The following is an 18,946-nucleotide window of genomic DNA, read 5'->3' on the forward strand; positions in this document are numbered from 1 at the left end:
AGTGTAATTTTTCATGTACACTATGCTAGTATACTTCAGTGTATTTTGCGAAAAAGTTTATTTAAATCATCATTGGAAACGTTTTGATGCATCCTAAAGCCATTTTTATAAATTAGCACAGTTATTTATTTTTGTGAGCAACTGAAATTTTGAACACAAGCAGATATTCACCCCACTTATTCACTTAATATCCAAAACCTTGCAATGCAGTAGTGAAATTGAGTTGCAGTTGAGAGTTTTGAAAAATATTTAATGAATTAATATAATTATATTTGACATGTAGATTTTTAAGGCAGTTGGTTATTAATCATTGAATGTATGCATTTTTAAATAACTTATTTTCTTTAATATGTTAATACTTCATGTGGTGCATATATTCTGTCAAAATGTTTGCTGATTGTTTTCTTGTTCTCATGATTATTTAAGCTCTTTATTGTTTTTAAATATGTTGTGGAAGTAAAGGATTTGGTTTTGCATCATGATATCCGTGATAGCAAAGTAGAATGTAATAAGTTAACAGTGATTTTTCAGTTTGGAAATCAGTTATGATATCAAAGATCACTCATGAACAGATATTTAGAAAAATGTTCAGCATTGACCCTCTTTCAGCTGTTTGCTACATTATGCTGCTTCCCGCAATCCTTTTTGGCTTTATTTTGAAAGTCTTTTCTGCCCTGTCCCATGTGAGCTTTTATTTTTGAACAAGTTACAATAAAAAAAAATGCATGATAATGATCATATGTGACTCTACCTGTCAGCCGGTCATTCCAGAAACTGCTGCTTCTGTGTTTAATGTTAGCAGTTACTGTAATTTGTTAGTGTACTAATACTTCTACTGTGCATTATGCAGCTCTTTTAGCATAACAGACTACAGCTTGTTTTATCTTTCTCATAGATCTGAAGATTTCTTCCAGTCCTGTTTCTTTTACTCAAGTTTGTGGAAGGCAGATTGACCAAGAAACTATGGAAAATTCTCTTCCAGCTGACAAGTGTAAAGAAAATATTCAGTCTCTCCGTGCCTCTCAGGAGGAAGCATCACAGACTTGTACTGAAGAAAGTCCTCTAAGTGAATATGTAAAGTTGAACGACGGAGTGTCATCTGAGTATACAGTACAGACTTCAGTGGATAGACTTGCTCCAGAAGAAGAATCATATCACGTTGATAGATCTTCAGGTTGTACAGAACAAAAAATTGCTCAAAGTCCACTCTGCGCAGACCAGACATCAGAGAAGCCACCAACACAACATGAGACAAACCATGAGACTTCACTGCTCCACAGTGAGAATAGCTCTGATTCATCTGTGCCAGGTTCTGATCAAGATTTTGATTGGAATTTGGAAATTTTGGAGCAGGCAGTTTATAATAGTTTACCAGCGTGGGTGCAAGGAGGTATGTAGGGATGTAGTTTGTTAAAGTAAAAAAAAAATTGCTTTTGTATTGATTTTTATGAATATGTTTGCTTTTAAACAGCAAGCTTATTAAAAGCTTGAAAAAATGGCTTACATTACCTTGAAGCAAATTGTACCAAAGTCAGATTTTTATATAACCTTTGTTTTGTCTCCTTTAAAAACAGGCAAGTGTATTGCTACCAATAGCTTCATGCTCTGCACTTTGTCCCTTTAGAGGTTTCTTAGCGATCTATCATGTTAAAATTGTGTGTTTCTTAAATATTTTTAGAATTTTACTTTAGTATAAATAAATAAGAGTATGACATACTTGCATACACTGTAATGTAGTAGATATATGATATTCTAACATATTATTGTCAAATTTTTAAAATGAATCAAGAAGTATTTATTTTCCTCAAATTAAAATGTCTCTTTTTTTTTTTTTATCATTTTAGCATTACTGTTCAACCTGGTAGGCCAAGAAGGCATTTTTGGATTCCTGTCCAGCTCTCTATTCCTGCGGCTTTTATCCTATTGCTTCCTTCCCTATACTCTTCCATTGTTCTTGACCTATATCTTCAGCCAGAGGTTAGTAAGCTTTGAAGATATCATAGTTGGATGTGATTACATCTAAACCGAATTCCTATTTTTTATGTCTTTCTCTTATTTTTTTTTTCAGGAATAGGATAGAAGGGGTACTGTATTTTAAAATTGTATTTTGTGGTTTCTGGATTAATTTATTATGTATTACCATTATTACCATTTTGCTTCTTATATTACTGTAGGAAACACAAATTAAAAAAAAGATTGTCAATGCTAAATTTTAACAGCGGCAGAAGTTTATTGACAAATATCAACAGAACATATAGAAAAGCTAGCTATAGTGAATTAGTTAAGGAGTTGTGTGAATGTGAAAACTGAGTGAATATCAATAGGTCAACACTAACATTTAAGGTGATGCAAATGTCAGTAAAGCTGTGTGCTCCCCAGACCTACTAGATGGCAGCATCCCTGGGCTTCAGGACCCTTTCCGACACCTGCAGGGAATGCTGGTTATTGTAGTCAGATAACGGAGCCTTGCTGAGGTCCATGGGTGAAGCAGGGAGTTGCACTCCCTACCCTTTGAGACTTCAGTATGACCCAGAAGTATTTTCAAAAGGTGAAACCCTAGTACCGGAAGTACTCCCAGAAGTACTTCAATAAAAGAAACCACATTGCCTTGTCCAGATGAGTCATAGCTGAGAGAGGTGACAGGCAGCACTCACCTGGGAGGAGTAGCAATAAAGAAGTTTGTATATTTGCTGTGTGGATGTATTTGTTTGAAATAAAACCTGTTGTTTTAAACCCAGATAAGTCTGTGCATCCGTGTTTGGAGCTCTGTGGTGCCCCGTTGGCCACTAAATATATAATGAGTGTGTTTGTATATAGATAGATACTTTATTAATCCCAAGGGGAAATTCACATAATCCAGCAGCAGTATACTGATACAAAGAAACAATATTAAATTAAATAGTAAAAAAAAAAAAGAAATGATGTTAGCATTTACTCCCCCAGGTGGAATTGAAGAGTCACATAGTGTGGGGGAGGAACGATCTCCTCAATCTGTCAGTGGAGCAAGACAGTGACAAAAGTCTGTCACTAAAGCTACTCCTCTGCCTGGAAATGACACTGTTTAGTGGATGCAGTGGATTCTTCATGATTGACAGGAGTTTGCTTAATGCCCATCGCTCTGCCACAGATGTTAAACTGTCCAACTTTACTCCTACAATAGAGCCTGCGTTCTTAACAAGTTTGTCCAGGCGTGAGGCGTCTTTCATCTTTATGCTTCCATCCCAGCACACCACCGCGTAGAAGAGGACACTCGCCACAACCGTCTGGTAGAACATCTGCAGCATCTTACTGCAGATGTTGAAGGATGTCAACCTTCTCAGAAAGTATAGTCTGCTCTGACCTTTCTTACATAGAGCATCAGTATTGGCAGTCCAGTCCAATTTGTCATCCAGTTGCACTCCCAGATATTTATAGGTCTGCACCCTCTGCACACAGTCACCTCTGATGATCACAGGGTCCATGAGGGGCCTAGGCCTCCTAAAATCCACCACCAGTTCCTTGGTTTTGCTGGTGTTAAGATGTAAGTGGTTTGAGTCGCACCATTTAACAAAGTCTTTGATTAGGTTCCTATACTCATCCTCCTGCCCATTCCTGATGCAGCCCACAATAGCAGTGTCATCAGCGAACTTTTGCACGTGGCAGGACTCCGAGTCATATTGGAAGTCTGATGTATATAGATTGAACAGGACCGGAGAAAGTACAGTCCCCTGCAGCGCCCCTATATTGCTGAACACAATGTCAGACCTGCAGTTCCCAAGACGCACATATTGAGATCTGTCTGTAAGATAGTCCACAATCCATGCCACCAGGTGTGAGTCTACTCCCATCTCAGTTAGCTTTTCTCTAAGGAGCAGAGGTTGGATGGTGTTGAAGGCGCTAGAGAAGTCCAAAAACATAATTCTTACTGCACCACTGCCTCTGTCCAGGTGGGAGAGGGATCGGTGTAGCATATAGATGATAGCATCCTTCGCTCCCACCTTCTCCTGGTATGCGAACTGCAGAGGGTCGAGGACGTGGCGGACCTGTGGCCTCAGGTGGTGAAGCAGCAGCCGCTCCATGGTCTTCATCAGATGTGACGTCAGAGCAACAGGCCGGCAGTCATTCAGCTCACTAAGACGTGATACCTTTGGGACAGGGGTGATACAAGATGTTTTCCAAAGCCTTGGGACTCTCCCCTGTTCCAGGCTCAGGTTGAAGATGCGCTGTAGAGGACTCCCCAGTTCCAACGTACAGGCCTTCAGCAGTCATGGCAATACACCATCTGGACCCGCTGCTTTGCTGGCACGAAGTCTTCTCAGCTCTCTGCTTACATGGGCTGCTGTAATTGTGGGTGGGGATGTCTCACCTATGCTGGTATCAGCAGAAGGATGGTTGGAGGATGCAGTACTCTGAGGTGAGAGTGGGTTAGGATGATCAAACCTATTAAAGAAGTTGTTCATTTGGTTTGCTCTCTCCACGTCTGTCTCGATGGCGGCACCCCACTTTGAGCTGCAGCCAGTGATAATCTTCATCCCATCCCACACTTCCTTCATGCTGTTGTTCTGCAACTTCTGCTCCAGCTTTCTCCTGTACTGCTCTTTCGCCGCCCTGAGCTGGACTCGGAGTTCCTTCTGCACACGCTTGAGCTCGTAGTACTATCCACACACTGAGGAGAGGCAAGACACATGACAGCCCGCATAGAGTTTGCTAATAGACACCTGAAGGACTCTGAGATGGTGAGAAATAAGATTCTCTGGTCTGATGAGACCAAGATAGAACTTTTTGGCCTTAATTCTGAGCGGCATGTGTGGAGACAACCAGGCACTGCTCATCACTTGTCCAATACAGTCCCCACAGTGAAGCATGGCGGTGGCAGCATCATGCTGTGGAGGTGTTTTTCAGCTGCAGGGACAGGACGACTGGTTGCAATCGAGGGAAAGATGAAGCAGCCAAGTACAGGGATATCCTGGACAAAAACCTTCTCCAGAGTGTTAAGGAACTCAGACTGGGCCGAAGGTTTACCTTCCAACAAGACAATGACCCTAAGCACACAGCTAAAATAATGAAGGAGTGGCTTCACAACAACTCTGTGACTGTTCTTGAATGGCCCAGCCAGAGCCCTGACTTAAACCCAATTGAGCATCTCTGGAGAGACTTAAAAATGGCTGTCCACCAACGTTTACCATCCAACCTGACAGAACTGGAGAGGATCTGCAAGGAGGAATGGCAGAGGATCCCCAAATCCAGGTGTGAAAAACCTGTTGCATCTTTCCCAAGAAGACTCATGGCTGTATTAGCTCAAAAGGGTGCTTCTACTAAATACTGAGCAAAGGGTCTGAATACTTAGGACCATGTGATATTTCCGTTTTTTTTTTTTTAATAAATCTGCAACAATTTCAAAAATTCCTTTTTTGTCTGTCAATATGGGGTGCTGTGTGTACATTAATGAGGAAAAAAATTAATTTAAATGATTTTAGCAAATGGTTGCAATATAACAAAGAGTGAAAAATTGAAGGGGGTCTGAATACTTTCCGTACCCACTGTATGTATAAGAGAGCCCTTTAATGTACTGTTTCCCGAGGTTGGCTTCTGTTTTGCATTCAGTTTGGCCTGGATAGGCGCCTCTCGTTTGTGATCATAAGTACTGTAGTGTTAAGCAGGTTTGAGAATGTCGTGTGAATTAGTTGTAATCTGATTTTAAAGACTGCTGCATATTTCCAATTTTTTGTTTTTTTTTCCTTCTCTTTTATTGAGTATTATTAACCAGTTCAAATATATAATCTGGTCTTGCTATAGATACACCTTTGTGCTCAATACTGTGAAGGTTTTAGAGGCATTATTGTAATATTACGTCTTTTATCATGCATTTTCAGTGTGTGAAAACAGAGGGTGTGATAAGGAAATTCATGCTGGCCACATTATCATATTCCTGTTGTATGCTGTTAAATATTTATGAAGCCCTCTGAGCAAAACAAAGGTAGTATAAAAAGCATGTTATTAATTAACAGGAAAACATCTGCTTTGTTTTTGTTAGAATACTACACTGGCTGGTGACCCGTCCAGAGGAGGTGCTTCTTTTTTGTCAAGGTGTGAAGCAGACTCTGATAATAATAAAAGATTTGGCTATTAAAAATGTATCAAGACTATTTGTTGAGAGGTAACTACTTTCATTGTATAAATCACATTTTTGATAAATATTTTGCTTTGTCTTTATTTCCTTACTGTAATTTCATCCATACTGTTACCACTGTGTTGAAACTTGTATTTTATAAGGCAGTAGATATTTGTAGGGTACTTTCCAAGATGATCTAGGTTATGGAAATTGAGTATGAGCATTAATTTCAATTTGTATGACTTGGAAATGCTTTAAAGCAAGGGTGTCGAACTCCAGTCCTGGAGGGCCGCAGCAGATACAGATTTTCATTCTAACCCTTTTCCTAATCAGTGACCTGTTTTCACTGCTAATTCACATTTTAATAGCCCTGTTAGAAGGATTCAGTCCTCTGAATTGATTCGTTTCCTCATTAAAATGCAGCCAAACAGAAATGAGACGTGAAACGAGCCAGCAGATGACCAGCTAAACTGGGGCTTCAAACTCCAACCAGTTTCTTAATGAGAAGCCAATTCTTGCTGTTAATTAAACTCGTTATTTAATTCCACGGCTTGTTGTTGCTCTCGTTCTGCCACAGCTGACATTTCCAAAACTGTTGATTTTCTGTTTTTCATAAGAACATCGTCAAAGTGTTTTGGTGAGTTGAGAGATCAACCTTACTGAGACCTTCACCTTTCTTTATTTTCAGATATTGTGTGATGTGGTGGCTTGTTTTGTGTCTTATTATTGTTTGGCTGCAAATTATGGAAAAAGAAACAACAAGTGTGTGTCAAGGGCCTGAGTGAAGAAAATTTTAAGAAGTAATTAGCAGCAAAAACTGGTCACTAATGGTAAGAATGAAAACCTGCGGCCCTTCAGGACTGGAGTTTGACACCCCTGCTAAAGAATGTTTTCTTGTACAATAAATCACATACTGAATGAATACTATGCTCATGCTGGTAGATTAAGTGAGCTGACTCTATTTAGTTAAGACTTTTGCTCTACAGGTCTGTTTTGGAATATACTGCATGTAGGAATGCTCCTTTAAACATAACGCCCTTTTCACACTTGCAAGATTTTTCAAGTAATAGCCATTGATTTCTTAGGTTCTGTGTACTTGTGAACAAATCCAAGAAGTTCCTGAATCAACCACAAAGATTGTCATGATACCCACACTCAAGATGTACTGATGCTGATACCAGTCAATCAGTGATAACCTACTTGCAGTGATGTGTATATAAGACTACAGTTATTCATGATTGTTTTGCAGAATTAGTTTTCCAAGGTTATGTATTTAAATTCACAGATTTGATGAAAAATATATAGGAATTCTTTACCTCAGCCAAAGAAAGTACTAACAACCAAGCTCAGATGTGTATTGTCAGCTTTAAACGTATAGCTTTCTACCAGCAAAAAGAGCAGTACATTTGAGCACCCCTAAAGTAGAAGTGAACAGGAGATTACATTTTGCTTATCTAGTGAAAATTGAGCTTCCCACAGATTCCAATGCCTGTAAATCCTTGTGAATTCATATTTAACTATGCTCATTTTTATCTTTCCATCCATGGTATTTATACCTCAAGAATATCTTTGTAATTAGAATAAATAGTGCAAAACATTAATACTTAGACATAATACAAATCTTGAAGAATCCCGGACTGGAAATATACATGGGGCTGAACTGGTAAATGCTCTTAAAATAGATTGTCCTTCAACATTTGTTAAAAAGCAAATTTTATTAAATTCTTAAAAATGGTTATTTCATTAAGTTTGTAATGTATAGAAATGCAGCGCCCCAGCTTATGTAAGAGAGTCTCATTGTCACGTTTATGTACTCTGACCTCTGCTTGTACTCTGAGAGGAGTCATTTAACTTACTAAAACTATGTTAACAATTGTGTGTAAAGTGTTTCAGGTGCCTACCTTTGAAAATAAAAAGGCTGCTCATTCTTACTGTACAAAAAGGCTGCCCCTTTCTTTGTGAATATGACACAGTGATCGAAAAATCCAGAAATGTTACATGTTACATAAATGACATTGGTTGCAGAAATTAAATAGCTGTGGGACAATATACACTTCCTAACTTAGCATCTCATTTCTCTGTTGTTTCCATTAAGTCAGCCTATAACTTACAACTTGTCTACTGTAGGTAGAACTGTGTTACATCCTCCTGCACCATTTTGGAAGAGTATAAATTAAACTAAGCTTTGTATAATAGCTGTGAAATAACTGCTGCCTTTCTTTGTTTGATTTAAAATTTTACCTGTGTACTTTTATGGCTTTCTAAATGTTCTATCTGTAGTAGATTGCATATATCAGCCACCTTTAGCATTCCATTACAGCTTGCTTTTTCTTTTTTTTTTTTTTTTTTTGCTGTTGCTTAATTTTGGTAATTTTTGCAAGAACCTTTTAATGATGTCAAACAACTACTTGCAATCTGTGATTTAACTACTGTACTTTTAAACGACTTTGAACTTAAGCTACTTCTCTTACTCTTGTATGCCTTCAGTGAAGACAGATACTCTTTTTCTATAGAAAATTGAATAAGTGAGTTGTTTTGCAAATGTGTACGTTTTTGGATTAGTAATTTCACTGGCTGTTGCTCCCGTAGCATCTGCCCTTTTGTATACCACAACCTGAAAAACAGCTGTTATTTTTAATGCCCAATTTGCACACTTAAATTTCCTGTCAATATTGCTTCTGAACAGACCAAAAATTAACAAAAAAAAGTTGTGAAAAGAACCTTAATAATCCAATACAGTAAGTCAGAGAGAATATAAATATGCCAAATGGGATATTGATATATGATACATCCTCTGAAGCGCCAGTCCATGCTCATTTTTGTGGCTTACTGAACAGACAAAAGAGACGAAATACGGAAGTATCTTAATTTGCACATTTCCGTTTGTAAAGCTAAATGTGTTATGTACATGTACAAACCAGGAATGTAAAGGTCTGTGGTAAAGACACAGAAGAACATTAAAATGTATACTACATACTTTAATTGAATTGAGTGTATTCATTGATACTGTACATATATTGCTTAGCTCTGTATATGCTTATAATACCAAGCTGATGCAAAGGCACCTACAACACTATGATTGCACAAAGTTGTCTTACTATTTAGGCATTATGATTTTTTTTTATTTATTATTGAACAGAGCAAACCACATACAGAAATATAGAGATCCATCTATGATATACTCATACGTGTAACACAGCAGTGTAGCTATTTTTTTAAAGCAATAATTTCATTGCTGTAATTCTTGCAAATTCTTTGTGATTGTCTAATTAGGTCTGGTAAAATCTCATGTTTCTATTCATATAATGTGGTTTCTTTCAGTCACCTTTGTCAATCAGTTTTTTGTCATCAAATTTTGGATTTGTGCTATATCGATACTTAAACAAGTGAAGTGGAAGTGTGTGTAAGATTTTCCATTTAAATACAATTTGGGTCTTTGCTTGAGGCAATATTATACAAGATATTTAATACAGGTTAAGATTTTATGTTGCCTAATAAACTGTATGGTATACCATTTTTCATGGTTTTGCTTTTGCTACAGAGAAAAGACAAAGTTTGAAGAACTGTGTAGTTTATATTTAAGTACATTCATTAGCTGTGTAACGTGACCTGCCACAGATGTAAAATACATAAGTCTCAGTTGTAGACAGTAATGAGACTCTTAAAACTCTCATGCGTAATATCACTGTTCTGAAACAATTTTTCTTGTGTTTTGATTGAGGGCATTGCATTTTCTTGTATTACTTCTTAAAATATTCACCCACTGCAGTTGATGGACTACAACAAAGCCCTTTCCACTCATGTGCTTGATTAGTATAATTGCGTACATTTGCCTATAAGCATTTGAAGTATATCTGCAGATTTGAATTACCCATATTCTGAACTGCATATACTTAGAATTACTGTCATTTAACACAGTACCTTTCTAGAATTATTCTGTAAATAATATGTCTATGTTAAATTTTACCTTATTTTTTTTTATTCTTTATCTTTAAGTATTTGGAACCAGCTTTTTTTATCGCAACCACAATTTTCTTCTGACTCTTCAAAAGAAGACAGTTTGAGTTCTGATCTGCGGTACCGCTCTATGCTGCATGTGCAACTCTCGGGCTCAAGCACGTCCTTCCTGGATCTCCAGTTCAACCTCCAGGTAGCAATGCAAGAAAATCCTGGTCATCTAGGTGTCTGGCCTGGAGACTTGCCTTTAGAGTTTGAAGCTTGCGATGAGTCTCATTCTCCTGAGGTGGAGGAATCTGATCTTTCTTTGGAGGAGACATATGATAGCCACCCAAGCAATTCTGTTGTTCCTGCATTTGATAGTATTTAATATGGCCCAGGATCACTCAAGCACCTCTTGGTCTAAGTGAAAACACTTGTGTTGAGCTTTGTGAAAAGAAGCTTCTTTCAGTTTTATTTGAAAATCATAATTGATGGTCTTGATTATTTTATCAGTTTATTACATGACCTGATGTAAGCAGATAATTATTTCAACAAAAGTGTATTAATAGAATGATACAGTGAGAAAGAAAATGTGGTCCACCAACACAAGGTCTGTATTGCCAAGTTAAAACTGTTTTATTATCTGGATGTAACACTTTAGAGTAAATAGCAGTATTCACTATATTTTATGCACTATGAAATATTTAGTTTAAAAATGTTTTTGTAGTTTTCTCCCTTTGTCAGAAAGGCATATTACTGCCTCAAGTTTATGTACAATTTAATTTGTTACTTAGCCTTTGGCTCATATAACCTGAATAGAATAAACTAGCAGAAATGTACACTGTAATATTAAGTATCTGTACCGATGAGGAATTAAAAATCTCGATCTAGGTAATTTGATTATTACTGCTTTTCTGGTGTTTCTAACACATTATTTGTCAGTGTATACTTATACTATATACAGTGTTGCATCTGTTAAATTCAGTTCTGTTACATGTAACAAACTTTTTTTGAATTGGGGTGGTTTGCCTTGGCTCACTACGTGCACAAAGATAACACTACCAATATGAATGAGTGTGGTTTAATTGTTCTATATTTAAATGCTATATTTGTGTCTAATTTTGTTAAGATACTGTTAGGTTGATTTTGTACCTGTTCAAAAATGCTTGGCTATTCAGACATTTTTGTCATCTATATCAGCGACACTAAAATACTGCATTTTATCGACATGGTTATATATACTGTGATATTATACAACATATCATTTTGGCTTAAATAAAAATTCTTTAAAGAATGAATTTTAAATAGTTAAGAAAGGCAAAGAAGGTTGATTATACATGTTTGATATTTGTAATAAATAAAATGAAGTATGTTAAGTGTACTGACTTTCGAGAATTTGATTTATATTAACTTTAATAGATGGGCACTAAATCATAAGACCAACATTAGGAAGAAAACACCAATAGAATGAAAATGTGAAATTAGCTACATGATATCTGATTTCAGTAAGTACTTGGATTGCAGCCTTTCGGGGTGAATAGATAATTAGCCAAAGTGCCTGGCATACCTGGGTATAATTGTATAATGGGTAAAGTTTGTGTTTTTATTAAATGGTGATCCATTTGTCATCGCTAGCTGAAATGCAAGTGTCCCATCTGTCATTTACTACCTCTCTATCATTTTGTCTGCTTTCATTTGTCGAGAATTTGTTTTTTTTGTATATAAATGAATTCCATAATTATGGAAAATCTTTGCTGGGATGGAACCATACATATTACTTATTTGTACCTCCTGGTTTAGTGTGGCTTCTTGAATCGATGTTTAATCCCACATTAATCAATTGGATGGCATGTTGAATAATTGAATCATTGATATGCTGTATAAGCTGGGCAGAATTACTTTTTTGTGTGTGTAGTGCTCTCTATTGTACCACCACTGTTCATTGTAAAACTTTTGAAATTCTGTAAACTCTGAGTTAAGTTGGCATAAATGTAATGTACACTAACTGTCAAAAGTTTTAGAACACCTCTGTTTTTCAGTTTTTATGGAAATGTAAGCAGTTTAATGTGTAGTTCTGACATAGCCTTTAGGTATATTTTGGATCAATTTCTTGCTGTAGGATGAAGCCCTGACCTACTTGACACACACCAAAAAAGTATTGCATGATTCTGAAAAATGCTGTGGTAACCCTTGTGATTCTGAATGCCCATCACTCTGTGCAAGTCACTAACTCTACGTCCAGCAAAACATCCCCAGACCATCACACTTCCTCCACACGTTTGATAGTTGGTGTCACACACAGATGAACCATCTTTTCACCAACTCAGTGGCATATAAACACCCTGCGTGATGAACCAAAGATTTCAAATTTTGATTCTTCAGTCCATAAGACTTTCTTCCAGTCTGCAGTAGACCACAGTCAGTATTTCATGACCCAGGCAAGCCCCAATTACTTATTTTGTCATTTAAGGACTGGCTTTCTTATTGCCACTTGCCCTGTCAAACCTGCAGCACAAAGTCTCCTCTTCATAGTAGAAACTTAGACTTTTTATTTTTCTTTTTTCTACCACTGTTAAGCTGTGCTTGAAGCTGTTGTGCTTTCAGGCACCTTAGAAAATTGTCTTCTGATTGGGTTGTGACTTTGGCTCTGCCAGATCTGTTCTTATCAGTTTCTTCCAGTTTCCAATTGCCTTTGGATTGTGTAGGACACAGTGCTCACTGAGACTTTGATTTATTATTATTATTAATTATTATTATTATTGCAGTTTATTTAAATAAACTGCTTCCACTTCTGAAGGTAATAAAGCTCTGTCTTATTTTTTTTGTTAATTGTAATATTTTCCCAGTAGTACTCCTGGGGGTGTAGTAATACAGTCTGTTCCAACTCTGCTTTAAGTCAGACGGAGGGTTTTTAAGTAATCAACAGAAGTTGGGACACCTGTGCAAATAATTTGCTTCAACTTGCAAGGCCTCATTTACTTTAACTGCTGCAGAACATCTGTAGGTTGTAATTATTAGTTGTTCCCGGAAGAAGTCTGTGATAATCAAAAATTAATTTTAATAGCCTAAACTTTAAATTTAAAGTCTCTGGCAGTTTACTGATTACCTTCATTCCATTTTAGGTAATTCATTGCATTTAACATTTACATTTGAATGAAAACTGGAAAAACTGAGGTGTTTTAAAACCTTTTACTGGTAGTGCATGTGTAAAAATTTCATAAACCATCTACTCCGCTGTTCTGAAATAATGCATGGTTTTCAAGGTGTTGATTCTTGTACTGAGGTTCATCAGTGAATTTCTGGAAATTTGATGTAGCCTGTGTATTAAACTGCATGAACAAAAACATAAATACAAAATTTATGAAAGTAGACATAGCTGGTTTTGAGTGATGTGCAGTTTTTGTGCAAGTAACCCATAATGGACATTTTGCAAAACACAAGACATGGTGATCATTTGATAACATCAAAAGCACCTGAAAGCCTCAAGTCAAACAAATCGCTGCAACATGGCCTCAGCGGCTATGGCCCTTTCCCACTCAAATCGGGCTCATCTTTCAATTGGTGACACACTTGTTGCAGATCTGCCTGTACACCAATCAACACATAAAAGGGGTGGTTGGTTTGGTTTCTTTGTTAATGTAAAATGGATCAAAATAGACAATCCTAACCAATATGACAGAGACTTGTAGGACAATCACAACATTCAGCTGTCAGGGCTGGACCAGGCCTGCTTGGAGGTATTTCCAAGTTGCATTACCAAAGAAAATGTTGTTTGATGTTGGTGAAAGCTAATGGGCAAACTTCATTTTTCTATATTACACCCAAACTCTTATCATATATGCAGTTACAAATGTTTTTATTTCTTACTCATGATCAGTTTTGAATTTGTGTTTTACTCTACCTGTATAATAAACAACACAGTAATATTTCAGTAAATATGTGTTTTAAATAACCGCGTCGTCATAACAGCGATTCCTTAGTTTAAAGGAAAAGAAAAAAAGGCTGCGGCTGACTTCAAAGCAGTTAAAGGGGAAGGCTCAGCAGTACACATGTAAGCGGCCTGCGTTAAGACGCCGATCAGGCACAAGGAGCAGTAGGAGCAAATAAGGTAGTAAAGTTTTATTTATTTGTTTATTTTAGATTAAACAGTCCTTAGCGGTCCAGAGGTAGAACAGTTAAGTGGGCGACAGCTTATTGGTTCTTTAATACGGGGAATACAAACAGTGCAGTGAAGAGCTTATAAGTAAGAAGAGCGCAAAGTTAGGAGAAGAGACAGAGAAAAGTAAAGTTAATCTCATAGAAAGGCAAATAGCAGGCAGCTGAGAGGGAGAACAGTACAGGAGCTTAAGGGGAAAAGGTGTAAAATATCTGTAGCAGATCTTAGTGTTACCATTTTAAGATAAGAAAGAAGAAGAAATTTAATTTTAAGAAAAAAAGAAAAGTTAAGGCAGCTTAGTAATCCCAAATCAAATTTTAATAATGAGGCCAGTGCAATGCAAGTCCTGTTGGATGTTGGACTTTTTAGATGATGGTTTGGAAGAGCCAGTTGTCTATGAGGGCTACATCTGCAAGAGATGCCAGCTGATCCAGCACCTCGAGCTCAGGGTCGCTGAACTGGAGGAGGAGTTGGCTGACCTGCGTTGTAATAGAGAATTGGCGGACTTGGCCCAGGTGTCCTTTAGAGATAGTGTGCACCCCTAAGGTGGCGCGGGAGGAGATTCCAGACCAGACAGGTAGGAATAGGTGGGTCACGGTCACAAGGCGTAAGGTAAAGGGTGCACACTGTCCGGGGGCATCAACCCCAGAATTAGAAGTGTCTAACCGTTATCATGTCCTGGCGGAGCTGGACGGTGACTCTGATAATTCTGAGGTGGTAGGCAGGGTTGAGGAGCCCCAACGGGCCACCTCAAAACCAGTTCCCAAAAAGAGAGAGGTAGTGATAGTTGGGGACTCAATCATTAGGGGGATTGAAGCGCAGGTGTGAGAGAGAGAGAGTCTTGCACGGTGTGTTGCCTTCCGGGAGCACAGTTGGGAGACCTCCCTGGAAGGGTGGATCCAGTTGTCATTGTCCACGTTGGAACAAATGACATACATAAGGGTAGTCTGTCAGTTCTGCGATCCAAATTCAAAGAGTTAGGTACCAAGCTGAGGAGCAGAACTGACAAGGTAGTCTTCTCGAAGTTCTGCCTGTGCCACACGCCAGTCCAGGTAAGATTGAGGAGATTAGAAGGCTTAACGCGTGGCTCAAATCTTGGTGCAGGGTAGAAGGGTATAGGTTTATGGGGCATTGGGACTCCTTTTGGAACAGATGGGACCTGTTCCGCCGTGACGGGTTACATCTGAACCGGAGGGGCACCAATGTATTGGGGAGGCGTATGTGTAGGCTAGTCGAGGATTGTTTAAACTAGGGAATGGGGGGGCAGGGAGTTTAGGACAGGCCAGATTTAGATCTATACATGGAAGAACAAACAATGGTGTAGAAATAAAAATGCATAGTAATGTAAATTTTAAGCAAACACGTAAAGATAGAAGGATTAACACATTAAAAATAGCTTGCCTTAATGCTAGAAGTATCAAAAATAAGGTAAGTGAGTTGGAGTTGTATGTAGCAGAGCACAATTATGATATTATAGCAATAACGGAAACCTGGCTAAATAACAAAGATGGGGATGAGTGTAACATAGAGGGATACACATTTTTTAGGAAGGATAGACAGAACAGAAAAGGAGGTGGGGTTGCTGTTTATGCCAAACAGGAATTAAATGTAAGTCATCTTCAGTTGGATGATGAGCCCCATCTTAGTGAGGACATGTGGCTTCGCCTGGAAAATATTAGGGAAAAGGTCTCATTTTAGGAGTGTGTTATAGACCACCCAATTCAGACAGTAATTTCAACACACATCTTTTAGTAATATCAAAAGGCAAGTTTACAGGGGGATATTATAGTCATGGGTGACTTTAATTATCCAAATATTAACTGGGATAACCTTACAGATGGAGGAGCACAAGAGCAGGAGTTTTAGAAGTAATCAGCGACTGTTTTTAACACAGCATGTTAAAGCACCAACAAGGGGTGAAGCCTATCTGGATTTAGTATTCTGTAATAATCAGGATAGAATTGAGGGTGTAGAGGTGATTGAACCACTAGGGTCAAGTGACCATAATGTAATACAATTCTCAGTATTTTGTAAGAGTACAGATGCAAAGACTAAAATTGTTAAGTTGAACTTTAGTAGGGCTAATTTTGAGCAGATGCGACAAAGTCTAAGTAGGATAGACTGGGATAAGCTTTTAAATGTGGAGACAGTCGAGGAGCAGTGGAACAGGTTTAAAATGTTTTACATGTAATGCAGGACAGATACATACCTAAATTTGGAAGTAATAGGAAACTAAAAAACTCCACATGGATTAATAAAGATTTAAAAAGAAGTTGCAAAGGAAAAACTGCTGTATAAGGCATATAAGACTAATGACTGCAAAGAGAACCGTAGCGTATGAGAAAATGAGGGCAACCATTAAGAAGGATATCAGAGAGGCTAAAAGACAGTTGGAGAGGAATATAGCAGATAAGGCGAAAGAAGACCCCAAGAGATTCTTTCAGTATTTTAGTAGTAAAAGAACAGTTAAGGAGGAGGTCAAGTTCATCAGGAATAGTAAAGGGAATTAAAAGATACAGACAATGAAATAGCAGATGCCCTAAACTTACATTTTTCTGAGGTGTTTACAAGTGAGCAAGTGGATAACCTGCCAGAGGTAAACAACTACTAAGGAGGTACTGAGGGATTTGGAAATTGTAGAGGGAGAAGTGCTGCTCAGATTAAATAAGATGAAATCAAACAAATCACCAGGCCCAGATAATATTTATCCTCGTGTTCTTAAGGAGGCTAGTGAGTACATATATAAACCCTTGACACATATTTTTAGGAAGTCACTGTGCACTGGAGAGATTCCAAAGGACTGGAAAATGGCAAATATCATCCCATTATATAAAAAGGGTGACAGGGCAGATCCAAGCAACTATAGGCCAGTAAGCTTAACAAGCATCACAGGAAAATTAATGGAAGGAATTATTAAGGATAAGATTGAGCAACACATGACAAGGACAGGAGTTATTCTGAACAGTCAGCATGGGTTCAGAAGGGGGAGGTCGTGTTTTACTAACATGTTGGAATTCTATGAGGAGGCAACAAAAGGATACGATCAAAGTGGAGCTTATGATATTATTTATCTGGACTTTCAGAAAGCATTTGATAAGGTGCCACATGAGAGGTTGGGCATCAAGTTAAAAGAAGTGGGAATTCAGGGTGATGTTTTTAGATGGGTGCAGAATTGGCTCAGACACAGGAAGCAGAGGGTGATGGTGCGAGGAACCTCATCAGAACTGGCGATGTTAAGAGTGGTGTTCCACAGGGGTCAGTGCTAGGGCGCTGCTATTTTTAATATATATAAATGATTTAGATAGGAATATAAGTAACAAGCTGGTTAAGTTTGCAGATGATACCAAGATAGGTGGATTAGCAGATAATTTGGAATCCGTTATATCATTACAGAAGGACTTGGATAGCATACAGGCTTGGGCAGATTTGTGGCAGATGAAATTTAATGTCAGTAAATGTAAAGTATTACACATAGGAATTAAAAATGTTAGGTTTGAATACACAATGGGCGGTCGAAAATCGAGAGTACACCTTATGAGAAGGATTTAGGAGTCATAGTGGACTAAAGCTATCAACTTCCAAACAGTGTTCAGAAGCCATTAAGAAGGCTAACAGAATGTTAGGTTATATAGCACGATCTGTGGAGTACAAGTCCAAGGAGGTTATGCTCAACCTTTATAATGCACTGGTGAGGCCTCATCTTGAGTACTGTGGTGCAGTTTGGGACTCCAGGCTACAAAAAGGACATAGCAGCACTAGAAAAGGTCCAGAGAAGAGCGACTAGGCTGATTCCAGGACTACAGGGGTTGAATTATGAGGAAAGATTAAAAGAGCTGAGCCTTTACAGTTTAAGCAAAAGAAGATTAAGAGGTGACATGATTGAAGTGTTTAAAATTATGAAGGGAATTAGTACAGTGGATCGAGACTTGTATTTTAAAATGAGCTCATCAAGAACACGGGGACACAGTTGGAAACTTGTTAAGGGTAAATTTCACACAAACATTAGGAAGTTTTTCTTTACACAAAGAACGATAGACACTTGGAATAAGCTACCAAGTAGTGTGGTAGACAGTAAGACGTTAGGGACTTTCAAAACTCGACTTGATGTTTTCTTGGAGGAAACAAGTGGATAGGGCTGGCGAGCTTTGTTGGGCTGAATGGCCTGTTCTCGCCTGGTGTGTTCTAATGTTCTGTTTGCTAATTTGTCTTACAGTCTATGCTAGCAGTGAGATTATTTCCAAAACCTGGCTTAACAAACACTCAGGTTTACAGATATAGCTGATAAAGTTTTCTCTTTTTTGCATTTCACTTTGTTGGATCACCTATGTGTGCTTAGTCAATCATGTTTTGCTCTGTGTTAGTGAGATGTGTGTTCGTGTTTTGATTGTGAATGTTTGGACGTGTTACTGTTGTAAGGCTACATGTTACGGTTTGAGTGGGTCATGCAGTTTTGATTGGAGAAGAGAATACAAAGAGTTTTGCAAAATGCGTTATTGTTTAACAGGTTTTGTTGATTGTTAAGAAAGTGTGGTTACTGTTTCCAACACTGTGGTAAAAAGCACCTGAGAAAAACTAATTATGAATTAACGGATAAAAAAAACAAACAAAAGAACAGTAGTATACATGGAATATTCACACTGTATAATAGTTATCCTTTTTCATAATGAAGTACAGAGTGTCATCAGTAATTTAGTTGGTTAAAAAAAAAAATAATAACTTTTACAAATTAGACAATTGTAAATAAATCAAAACGGCTACTG

The 18,946-nt window shown here is 37.8% G+C and overlaps 1 protein-coding gene across 3 annotated transcripts in view; it reads left to right on the top strand.

Annotated features, from left to right (window-relative positions):
- The window catches only part of LOC120526251 (patatin-like phospholipase domain-containing protein 1), a 55,940-nt gene extending 44,531 nt beyond the window's left edge, over positions 1-11,409 (top strand). For all 3 annotated transcript variants that reach the window (XM_039749329.1, XM_039749328.1, XM_039749330.1), the window contains 4 exons: positions 896-1,390; positions 1,845-1,977; positions 6,014-6,136; positions 10,088-11,409. In XM_039749329.1, coding sequence (XP_039605263.1) covers positions 896-1,390; positions 1,845-1,977; positions 6,014-6,136; positions 10,088-10,418 — 1,082 coding nt within the window. In that variant the 3' untranslated portion in view covers positions 10,419-11,409. The remainder of the gene's footprint in view (positions 1-895; positions 1,391-1,844; positions 1,978-6,013; positions 6,137-10,087) is intronic.
- Positions 11,410-18,946: the final 7,537 nt, after the last annotated feature.

Source organism: Polypterus senegalus, chromosome 3, assembly GCF_016835505.1.
Source record: "Polypterus senegalus isolate Bchr_013 chromosome 3, ASM1683550v1, whole genome shotgun sequence".
Taxonomy (NCBI): Eukaryota; Metazoa; Chordata; class Cladistia; order Polypteriformes; family Polypteridae; genus Polypterus; species Polypterus senegalus.